At 37.1% G+C, this 12,085-nt stretch overlaps 1 protein-coding gene and 1 long non-coding RNA gene across 12 annotated transcripts in view; one reads left to right on the top strand and one right to left on the bottom strand.

Annotated features, from left to right (window-relative positions):
* Positions 1-12,085, top strand: part of SLC4A7 (solute carrier family 4 member 7) — a 98,067-nt gene that overhangs the window by 15,453 nt on the left and 70,529 nt on the right. Inside the window, exon 1 of one of the 11 annotated variants that reach the window (XM_037070739.1) lies at positions 8,871-9,282. The exons of 7 other annotated variants lie outside the window; for them this stretch is intronic. In XM_037070739.1, coding sequence (XP_036926634.1) covers positions 9,250-9,282 — 33 coding nt within the window. In that variant the 5' untranslated portion in view covers positions 8,871-9,249. Of the gene's footprint in view, positions 1-8,870; positions 9,283-12,085 lie in introns of those variants that run through there. 3 more of the 11 variants (XM_037070735.1, XM_037070742.1, XM_037070740.1) reach the window with 3 other exon arrangements.
* LOC119004041 (uncharacterized) lies at positions 247-11,394 on the bottom strand. Its single transcript, XR_005070100.1, has 3 exons — positions 11,384-11,394; positions 4,087-4,091; positions 247-440 (listed from the first exon to the last, which is right to left on the bottom strand). It is a non-coding gene; the product is annotated as an uncharacterized LOC119004041 (long non-coding RNA).

The following is a 12,085-nucleotide window of genomic DNA, read 5'->3' as shown; positions in this document are numbered from 1 at the left end:
TCCCACATTCTACAGATGAGGGCACTGCGATCTATTGAGATTAACCCCCTGGCCCAGCTAGTAACAAAGCTGTGCTTTGAATTTGGGCTCTGCCTATAGCGCCTGATCTTATGAATGTTTTAGCTCCAGCCAAAATAAACTGGTTGACAAATTGCATTATATGTGTATAGGTGCAGTTTTCAGTAGTATCTGGTCTTAATTTTATGCTAATTGCTTGGATCAGGTCATTAAGTAGAAGCTGTTTCTCAAGTATATGTAAATTGTCTCAATCACTGGGTAAAATTTTGTGCACTGTTTGCTTATTTAAACATGATTTGGTTTCTGAGTCCTGCTCATCTATTTTAAGGTTGTTTATTTTCCAGATGAGATAACCATTCCTACATCTACTTTCTATTCCAAAGATTTTGTGATATCTCTTACTCGTTACAGTTTCGCCTGTTCTCTTTGTCATCCTGTAAAAATTTGAATGTTTGGAAGGAGAAGACATGAACCCAAACTCAAATCTTTGCTCTCTCATGTTCTCTGATGACCTCTGAGTCATTTTTTTTTTACTCCCCTGACCCTTATACTAGGTGAGCAAGCATGAAGTGAGTTACTATTGTTAGGAAGCTTTATTTTATTTTTTAATTATTTTTTAATTTTCTGATCAATTTGAGAGAGAGAGACATCGATCTGTTATTCCACTTATATGGGGGGGAGAGAGAGAGAGAGACACAGACAGACAGACATTGATCTGTTATTCCACTTATTGGTGTGTTCATTGGTTGATTCTTTTCTGTGCCCTGACTGGGGTTCAAACCTGCAACCTTGGGACCATGCTCTAACCAAATGAGCTACCTGGCTAGGGCTTAGCAAACTTTTTATTCACATAAAAATATGTCTCCTGGAGAGCAAATATAGAAAATATTGAGAGAAGGTGAAATAAAACCTTTGTCTATAGTGTTCCTTTGAATTTATTTGAATTAGTTACTAAAAGTACTTAAAGTTCGATTCTGTGCTTTTGAGCATGTGGATAATTGCCTGATGAATTGGTTTTCATTCAAGTTTGGGTAATTTGAAAAATATTATCTCAAACCTTTGAAAAGAACCTTGTATCAAAGAATAAGTGGCAACAGCATTTGTTGTGATTGGTAAAGACTTGCCAGTTTACCTCCAGAACGGTTAAATTCGGCAATATTTTATTCTTAAATCCTTAACCTATTTCTATTTCCAAATTGACAGCTTTTACCTCAGTAAGTAAAAACAAATAGAATAAGTTCCGGGAGTGTTCCAGGCAGGCTTCTTTTGGTTACCTGGAGTCAGAAATACATGTAAACTCACTGTAGTTAGGGGCATATTGTAACCATATTGGGTTTTTTGCTGGGATCCAGGAAAAGCCACATCGGAGCTTCAGAAAGAGGAAGGATAGCTTCAGGGAACAACTCTGTGTAATCTTCATCTTCCTCATCGCTGACATGTGACTTCTTTGTCAGGTGCCACTTGGCATCACTCACTCATCTTTTCTCTCAGCTTCTGCTTCAGTTTTTCACTTTTTTTTGGCTTTCAGTCTGACAGAGTTCACAGTCTGGATGCTTCTCAGCGAGGCTGGTCTATGACTTCAATGAAGTAGATGAACCCGGTAGCTGCATTGTGGTGAAATGCATACAGAGACCAGGCCGTGATTTTGCATAGTGTGATCAGTTAGTCTCAGATGCCTTAGCGCAGAGGTGCTCTGCATCTCACAAGCCACTCTGAAGTGTGAAGGTTTAGGCTTAATTGTTTCATATATAATGTTTAAAAGCATGCATACATAAAAAGATTTCCATGTTTTATTTATCTAAAAAATTACATTAAACTGCAGTAGGAATATTCTATAGAGTAAAATTATCCATATGATGTTGATATTCTGGTGAGAACAGGTAGCCTTTGATAAAACTTCTGCTGTAAATTCAAGTTTCAGATGCATTTCTGTCTGTAGAGTCCACTGCTAAATGCAGCTTTTATGAAAGGATTAAGGCTTTAAAGTTTGCCTGTGTGTGTGTTTGTGCTGACTTTTGAGGGAGAACCGGGTAGTTTATTTTTTTGTTCATTTTACAGGATCCCAAAGTACAGGAAATCAGTAGTAGCTCCCAGTTACTTCTAAGGCAATGGTTCTCAGTGGTTTTGTGTGTGTTGGGGTGTGTCTTTGCTTGTTCAGAGACATTTGGCCATTCCTGGAGACATTTTTTTTGGCCATAGCTGGGGAGGGAGGATACGAGTGCTTTTGGCACCTAGTAGGTGGAGGCCAGATGTGCTATTGAACATCCTATAACACACAGGACATCCCCCTACAAAAAGAAATGTCCAGCCCTACATGTCATCAGTGCCAAAGTCGAAGAAAAGCCCTGTTCTTTAGAATCAAGGATCATAAAACAAAAAAAATCAAAAGATTCAAAATAGAGAACACTTTAGTTTTTGGAGATAACAGAAGTCACTCTTTACTTGCTTTCAGTGCCTTTGAGGAAGTGAAAGAAGTTCAATCAGATTATTTTAAAATTTCTTTTACTTTATTTTTTATTGAATCTATTGAGGTGACACTGGTTAATAAAATTACAGGTTTCAGTACTTCATCTGTATATTGATTGCATCCTGTGTTCACCACCTGACTTATTGGTTAATTTCTTAGTGAAATTTCCTAGTTAATGGTAGCTGGAGGTCAGGCCCCACAAGAATGAAAAATTCTTTGTAATTAATATGTTGGACTACTGTAACTAAATTAATACATTCTCAATGCAAATATAAATTGATCTATGTTTACTTTTCTCTAGCATTTAAGTGTAGAGTATTATTCTTAAGAAATACAGAGATATACTTTGTCAAGTACAGTTACTTTTTGCAGTGATGTGTTTGATTCTGGCATGTTTTTCATAAAAAAGAATTTTTACCCTATTGGGAACTATATATTTCTTATGAGCTAGATTCTTCACCTACTTAATTCTCATGAAATTATACCTATGCCTCAAAATATGTTTAAAAACAAAATTCCTGAAATGCTATGGGTACTTGAAGCAACTGTTAAAAAATGACCTTAAATGTACTTCACGGTAACACATTGACTATTATTATCATTATTAGATTTTATTTATTTATTTTTAGAGAGGAAGGAAGGGAGGGAGAAAAAGAGGAAAAGAAACATGGACTGGCTGCCTCTCGCAGGCCCTCAGCTGGGGACCTGTCTGGCAACCCAGGCATGTGCGCCAATGGGGATTTGAACTGGGGTACCTTTTGGTTCACAGGCCATCAGTCAATCCACGTCAGCCAGGACTGATTATTCAGTGGCACATTTAAAATACCTATGTGAAAGCTATAGCTCTACTGTATCCTAAATATCCTAATGTAGAAATGGAATATTTATTTAATAGTTATTTATCTTCTTACTCTTTAAGTGTTTCTGAATCTAATTAAATGTTCAGGCTTCATAAAGCAGCTGCCAGGAAAGGTCTTTCAAACCCTGAATTTTTGTTGGGGCTGGGGGCGGAGCCTGGAATAAGGTTTTCCATCATCCTATTCGCCACCAGTACAGCATGAAAGATCAATTCCACATGTCTAATGATTGCCACCAGATGGCGATCTTAAACACTGTCGGAGACGTAGTAGTTAGGGGTGGGTTCTGAATTGGTTGCCCAAGTTAAGCAATGTATGTGTAATAAGTAATAGAACTACCTTCCATACCCATTAAAGGAGATTGTTCTCACACTTTCATTTCTTAAAGCATTTGGGAAACTATGAGAAGAGTAACAGTTTTAAATTAAAAAAAATTAAAGCATGTTTTCTCTTTATGAAGGAAATACACCAGACTGCATCTCCCCTCCTTATTTTGGTTACATTAAGAGAAGTGTTTATGGGCCCATTGCCTTATGTCAGCGCAGCATCTGTACCACTAGCAGTTGCATTTTCTATTATGTTCATGTACTGAAACGTGGCTTCACGTCTGCAAAGGGAACTTACATGGGTACTGCATACACTTTCTTTTCCCATATTTCCTTGGAATGAAACATTTTTATGACATTTATTGGGGTGGCATTGGTTAATAATTATATAGGTTTCAAGTGCACATTTCTGTGACACACGATCTGTGTGTTCCATTGTGCACCCACTGCAAAAGTCAAGCCATCTTCTGTCCCCCTACATGTGACCCCTTTACCATTTACTAACCACCTTCCCACCCCCCCTTCCCTCTGGTAACTATGATATTGTTGTCTGTGTCTGAGTTTTGGTTTGTTCATTTGTTGCTTTCAGTTTATAGCCCACATGTGAGTAAAATCATGTTTTTTTACTTTTTCTGACTTCTTTCACTTAACCATGATATTCTCAAGGACCATCCATATGCATTCCTAATCATTTTAATTTCTGTACAATTCCCCATCTAACTTAATGTTTTTAGATTTTTTTTCACTTTGGCTGAAATTCACAAGTAGAATTTTAAGCTTTTTAGCCTTTCTTTTTACTGAATTTAAGATAAAAAAATCAGTGTGATTATATAATTGGCTGACTTTATGAAGCTGAAAAAAATTTAATTTATTTTCAGGATGCCTGCTAATTCATTTTTAGAAGATGGGAAAATGTTGAGGAAAATTTTGAACCATCTTCAGATCACCTGAAATGTGATTTCAAAAATGTTACTTGTAACTTGTAATCAGAGTTGTTTTCAATATATGAATTGATCATAGTTTTTGAAGAACTGAGTAATATAATCATTTTTCAAACGGTTATCTTTTTTTAAAGATTTTATTTACTTTTGGAGGGTGAGGGAGGGAGAAAGAGAGGGAGAGAAACATCAGCAGGTGGCTGCTTCTCGTGCCCCTTACTGGGGACCTGGCCTGCCACCCAGGCCTGTGTCCTTACTGGGAAGCCAACCTGCGACCCTTTGGTTCCCAGTCCAGTGCTCAGTCCACTGATCTACACCAGCCGGGGTTTAACGATTGTCTGTGATATTAAATCTCATATGATATTCCCCACTGGCTGCTCTGAAAAGCCACCTTTGCTGCATCCCTCTGCCGGCTCACCACCCACCGTTCTTACACCACAGGAGCACTGGTTTTCTTTTTCATCCACTGTGTTGGATCGCTGGCACCCCAGGCCAGCCGTGGTGTGGACAGCTGCTCCGAGATCACCAAGGACTTGGGGGAAGAAGGAAGGCGTGGAGGAGGCAGAGAATGGAAGAGAGGCACCAGCTAATGGAAACGTGAATGCGGAAAATGGGCAGCAGCAGGCTGACAGCGCGGCAGGTGAAGAGGAGGCAAAGGAGGAGAGGAATGTACGTGAGGGAGAGGATGGAGATGAAGGTGAGGAGGCTGAGGCAGTTAATGCAAGGGGCAGCTGAAGACGGATGAGTGTGTCAACATTACCACCAAGGAGCAGAAAACTGATGAGGATGACCAGACAGCAAAAAAGGGAAAGTTAAACTTAAAAAAAATGCCCCTGTGGCCCGTTCACCCTCCACTTCCCATGTGTCCGAATTGGCGGGGGTCCCCTCGGTTACCCTGGAGCAGACTCCCACCCGCCCCCCGCGGAGCCCCCCACAGATGCACCATGCGATCCACCACCCAACCGAAACCGCAACGGGAATTTGCACCATCAGAGGAAAAAAGAAGCAAGACTTCCAAGGCCCTGCGTTTTTTTCTTAAAAGTGCTTTAAAAGAGAAATTGTATTTTTATGTGTATTGTATATTTTTGTACATACTGTTAGGGATCAGCCATTTTTAATGATCTCAGGGTGGCCAGGCCAGCCTCTGGAGTGGTGTTTGTTCTACCTCTGACGTTACTGGTCATTTTGATCTCAAGGGGAAAAAAAAAACCTTGTTAAAAAAGAAGCATTAAGAACAACAACAAAACGTTCTTATTCCCATCACTCCAGTTACTTTTTTGTGTATGTACTTAGCTGTAGTATAAGTAGTTTGTATGAGATGGTTAAAGAGGCCGAAGATAAAAGGTTTCTGTTTTCTTTTTTTTTTTTTTACTATGAAGTTGCTGTTTATTTAGGCCTGTTTGATTTATGTATGAAGCAATGTTGTAGAACAAGAAACTGGAATTTTATTTTGTTGACTTGTTCCAACAACACCAAAAAAAATCTTATACTACAAATTGAATTAATAGATTCTTAACATCTTTAGAGAAACATGGTATTTGTTGAAACGTAGACCAACCTAGATATCCTTCTGTACTTTGTTTATCTTTATATAAACATATACTCAAATAAAGTTTTATCCTTTGTAAAAACATGAACATTTGATCATAAACATGCAACTCTGCAACTTGTGTTTTTCTTAACAATGTACTGATATCTATTAAGAGGGAACTTGTAGTTATAATTCTTTGTGTCCTCATTATATTTCCTGGTAATCAGGCATTCTATTTACTTAAAGTTGTTTTCTGGTTTTTTTCCCCCAGTTTGAACAGTAAACATGCTTGACTGTATTTTTATGTTTTGGTGCTTTTATTTTTGTGGAGTAGATACCCAAAGGTGCATTGCTGCACAAAGGACATTATTTTAAAATTTTTTTGAAAAAGATTTTTATTTATTTATTTATTTATTTATTTAGAGGGGAAGGTAGTGAGAAAGAGAAGGAGAGAGAAACATCGATGTGAGAGAGAAACATCGATTGGCTGCCTGTCAGATGTTCCCCATCCAGGGGCCAGGTTGGCAACCCAGGCATGTGCCCTGACCGGGAATCCCAACCCGCGGATCCACCGCCAGCCAAGCCACAAAGGATAGTCTTAAAAATTACAAATATACATTCTTGCTAGCTTACTCTCTAAAAAGTTTTGAGCAACTTACATGCCAACTAGAAAGTATGAGGATATCTGTGTCATCCTATCTTTACCAGTTTTAAATGTTAATTACTTTTTTTACATAAAGGGGCTGGGAAGACACAGTAGCAGGGGACATGATATGTCTATGGCTTTGACTGTGGTGTTGGTTCCACAGGTGTTGGTTCCAGTGGGCACAGACTCCACTGAGTTCTGTGTATTAAATATGTACAGTTCTTTACACATCAGTCAGACCTCAGTAGATTGGTTTAAAAAATAAATACTGCTATTCAGTAAAAGAACTAGCAAGACTAAAATGACTGAGTTTATATGTTGAGTTGATATCTAAACTGCAGAACTTGATTTTTAAAATTTTATTTGAATATTGGCTTAGTAGTGCTCAAGAGTAATGTCTCAACAGATAACATTTTGGGGAAATGGATGCTTTGTATTTTGATGGAGAATAACATTTTGATTTGCAGTTGGGGAAATTAAAAATTTGTATACACCTGATTTCTTTTTTTTCTCCTTTGGAGAAAAGATTCTTCTTGTCACCGTTTTCTACCTAAATCCCTATGCTCTGGATTTTTATAACCCAGTGGGGGTGAGACATACGCATGACCAGGAGGTTAAGCTCTTAAATATTACTGGGGGGAGGGCTAAGGTTTTCTACAGGAGATAAATTTCAAGAGGTCATTGTAGAAATTGGTATTGAACTTGATTGCAGATATCTTTTTCCGGGCTTGATGTATTGAGGATTTTAAAAATCAGTGAATGATCCATCTTTTCTCTGTTTCTTCAGATTTATGTTCATTTGCAAAGTATAAGTCATAGAAAATCTGAAGGTAAAGAATATGATTATGTGCTCTGTTGTAACTGTTGATGTCATTGGGGTTTCTAAATTCTTAGAGAGTTTAATAAACAGGAAGCTTTAGTTGGATTTGAAGGCTATGACACGTCTGTGGCCTGGTATCTACTGTCTCAGAGCAGTAGAAGATTAAAACAAAGTATTTTTTGGTACATTATTTCAGTTTTAATTTTTTATCTTATTATTTAGCTGTTGCATGTCATCAGTGAATTCTACAGGATTTGTTGGTAGTAAGACTTCACCTTTGGGGTACAGATGTTTCTATAGAAAGTATCATTTATTTGCTTTGTTAGAATACAGACTTTGATGGTACCAGAAAACAAATTTGTGTATTCAGAGATACATTTTTAGTTTAATTTAGATCGCATGTATGTGAGTTTGGTAGACTTTTTATTTTATTCATTCATGTTCAGTAAGAGTTTTGTTTTAATTAGTTATAGTTGGAAAATTTTTTTCTTAAATTTTATTACACATAGTTGAAAGCGTTTAGACCATTGAGTTTCAGTATAACAATGTACAAAACACTCACTTGAAAGGGTTTCAGACTCCATCTTCCAAACTAACTTTTAAGAAATGGCTACTTATTGAATTTGGTGAAGTATCAAAAAGGAATAATCAGAGTTACCAGAAAAGAGTATGAAAACACTCTTCCCTTTTCCTACAGAGCATTTGTGTGAGTCTGGATTTTTTAATACAATTCATCCAAGTACCAAGTCATACCAGATTGGTTACACGAATAGACATGAGACCCCAGTTGTCTTATAATAAGTCAGATACTAGACATTTGGCAAAATGTAAAAGCCATTCTCACCGACTTTTTTTTGTTTTTGAAAATGATTATTTTCATTTAAGTGTTAGTCATGTTACTATGTAATGGCTTTATTATTTTTAAAAATGAATTTTAAATATTTTGAAGTTTTTTCAGTTTTACTTTCCATAGGGTAAAGTAAATAGACGTTAAACTGATATAAACAAAGGCCTTCTGAGAGTCTTCGGTGATTTTCCATCGAGTGCAAAGAGATTTTGAGTTTGAAGTTCTGGAGGGGTGATGCTCATTTCCTTTTTGCTTTTAGCTGTTACCCATATGAACACTCAATTTTTGTTGAAAATGATTTGTATAAGCCATAGCAGGATTTATTGGTAGTTACTAATATAGTTATAATAAGTTGATATAAATATAGTAATGATAAAAAGGCAAAACTCTTTAGGTAAAAACATCTTTGCATCGTTCCTGAAATGAAGTGAAAGCACTAGATTTAACCTACTATGTTGTGGAAAACATGTGTGCTCTGAGGATACAGGCATATGCAGACACATTAACAAATTCATCCACACAGTCATAGGGAGCGCAGTGCCTTGTACTGATGCTACGCAGGGGGGATGTGCATGTTACTTTCAAATTCTCTTGTGCTGTAGCCCCTGTGTAAGTTGTTATTAGCTTGGGAGATTAGGCAACTTAGAAGGCAGTGATTGGCTGTACCATGAAAGCAACTTAGAAGAGTTCATCTGTGCAAAGCACAGTGACCTAAATCAGATCCGTATTCACTCTCCGTGGAACCTTCCAGGGACTTACTGAATTACATTATCAAAAAACAAGGCACTAACATATTACGATGGAAAGATTTCGCCTGGAGAAGAAGTTGCTTGTATGTACCTAGTTGTGATCTTGTGTTTTATTTACAAAGAAGTTTGACTCTTTGAGTTTAATAGTGACGCGTGAAGAAATGTCAGGCCTATTAGCACTGGCTTAGAATAGTATCATCCTCTGTGTCCTTGGCTGTGGAAGTCATCTGCTGGAAAGAGCAAATCCTTGTATAAAGGTGGCAATGTTTGTAGCAGCTTCATTAGTCTCAAAAATAGTTTTTTGATTAGTTAATATTATTTGAGTGAGGCTTTGAAAATTCCATTTGGCTGTGATACTAGGGAAGAAATCATTGTCCTAGTGCCTAAGTGTGTTTTGATGCTGAAGTGAAGTATTCTGTAACTGAAATTATTCTACATGTGAATAATTTATGGGAGGTGTTGCTTTTGAGCCATAGCTATATGTCCTGTACAGTGAAGACATTAATTTGTGATAGGGGGCTTCAGCTAGTTTAGTAGTGGATTTTTTTAAGCCTCACATGCCCAAAAGGGTATTAAACTAAGTTTATGAGTCTATTGTTAATCTTTTAACACTGTTTCCCCCCCTATTATTATTCCTTTGGAATGTTAAAGTGTCATTTTGACCATTTTACCAAAAAAATACAAGTTATGGATTTTGCTTTCCAGACAGGATAAATGACTGAGAGGAATTAGTAAAATGCAGTATGTAGTTATAAAATCTGTTCCAGGCATAAAAACTAACTTTGTTTGATTTTGCTGAGAATTCTCACTTATGAGTTGAATGTTGATTTTACTGAGTATTGATGTTGGGCTTTTTTTGTTTATAAGCCGAGTTACTAAATTTAAAAACACCGAGTGCTTTTCTGTGTTTGGGCTTGAATTGTGTTCATAAGGAGTCCTTGTGAGGATCCAATATAAATTTTTAGCTGAATGTCTTCTCTTCTGAAACATACTCAATGTTCAACAAGTGCGTGTTAGAGAACTTACCCAGGGCCAGTCTTGATGCCGAAGATACACTGGTGAACAAAACAGGCGTAATTCCTTTCTTGGAACGGACTGTTCAGACTGGGAGACAGTTAAGGAAGTACTTACACAAATAGGTAATTACAAGTTTTAATAAGCACTGTGAAACACTGCTGTATGTTCTTAGCATGAATTATGGTGGCCTTGGTTTATTGTCTACTGTTAACCCATGCAACTGGGACTTCAGAGACCTGGCTTTTAATTTCAGTTCTTTTGTCAACTAGCAGTGTAAGTCTTAAGCAAGTCATTTGTGTGTGTGTGTGTGTGTGTGTCTATTTATCTACCTATCTATCTGCCCTGTATCTTATCAAGTGAGAAAACTGAACTGGAAAAGTAAGACATGTCTGAAACTGTGAGTTTGTGAGCTCTAGTTTATTCATTCGGAATGGAAAGGAAAATTCATCTATATCTGTATTTCCTATGGAGAGCCACATCATACCTGTAAATTAAGTGAGAAACTGGACATTTGATTATGTTACGGTTTTTCATCCATTGATGTATTCCCAGTACTGGGAATCATGCTTGGTGCATAGTATGGACTCAGTAAATATTTGTGGAATGAATGGATAACTTCCTTAATGACTAGTCTTTAAGGAAATGAGACTTTTTTTCATGGTCCATTGAATTCATGGGGAACATGGTTATTTTCTAGGGGAAGAATAGGCAAACAGACCTTATTGCTGAGGGATTTCCTGGCTATCTCCTGTTGATTTTCAGTAGAAATATACAGCAGAAGCCTGGAGATACCGAGCTAATGGTAACCCCACATTGGCTGGAGATGGGGAATCTTGACAGGATACCCCCTGGACCTTTTTTTCCTGAAAAACAGCTACTGAACTTTTGTCTGTGTTTTTCACTTTTGTATGGAATACCTATGCTTTTCTATACTAAAATGTTTTTTTAAAGAAACCCCATGTTGGCAATAGAGTTTTGTCTTCACTTCTGTTAATAAACTTATGAACTTGATAATACTAAAATAAGTGATTCCTGTGTGGTTTTTTGCCATGTATGTATACTGGATTAGAACTTGGAGTGAATGTATCCATCTCCTCAGAGAAATAGTAATGTTTACGATTTACAATTTCAGGTAGAACCATGACAAGGCTTGCCATTGTCCATGACTCCATGCCTTGCGACGAAGCATCTGCCAATGAGTAAATGTTTCACTAACAATCCTGGCTATCACTTGCCCATTTTTTATACCTCATATTTCTTTGAGTTCTCTGCTCTTTTGTTCTTTGATTTTTTCAACTTTGAAACTTTCTTAACATTTAAATTGTCTTTAGTTTTAACTGTGATATTGAAAAAAATATTCTATTGTTTATATTACTATAGTCGTCCTAATTTCCCCCTTTGCCTCCTCCATCCAGCCTGCCCCCTACTTCCATAATCAGACCCCACATTGTTGTCCATGTTCATGAGTCCTTCATATATATGCTCTTGGACTAACCCCTTCACCTACCTTCAGTCCATCCCCACCTCCCCATCCCTCTTATAGCTGTCAGTCTGTTCCATGATTCTATGCCTCTTTTGCGCATTAATTCTCTTTTGCTTATGAGTTCATTTTGTTCATTAGGTTCCTCTTATAAGTAAGATCATATGATATTTAAAAGAAAAGATTCTGAAGCTTTTTGTTCCAATGTCTGAATCAATTCCATTCCCATGGTGTCTGGTGATAAAGTATTCTTCATAAGGCTTTTACATTTTCTTCTGTGGGAGTCCATGATTGCCTACATTTAAAGTTGGCAATAATTTTCCATATACCCTTTACATCTCTTCAACTTATTTTAGAGTGAATATGTGGATCCAGAAAATCCAAGTGAG

The sequence above is a fragment of the Sturnira hondurensis genome, unplaced genomic scaffold (assembly GCF_014824575.4).
Source record: "Sturnira hondurensis isolate 20B ecotype Veracruz unplaced genomic scaffold, ASM1482457v3 Scaffold0019006, whole genome shotgun sequence".
Lineage (NCBI taxonomy): Eukaryota > Metazoa > Chordata > Mammalia > Chiroptera > Phyllostomidae > Sturnira > Sturnira hondurensis.
This window is presented reverse-complemented; position numbering and strand designations above follow the sequence as displayed.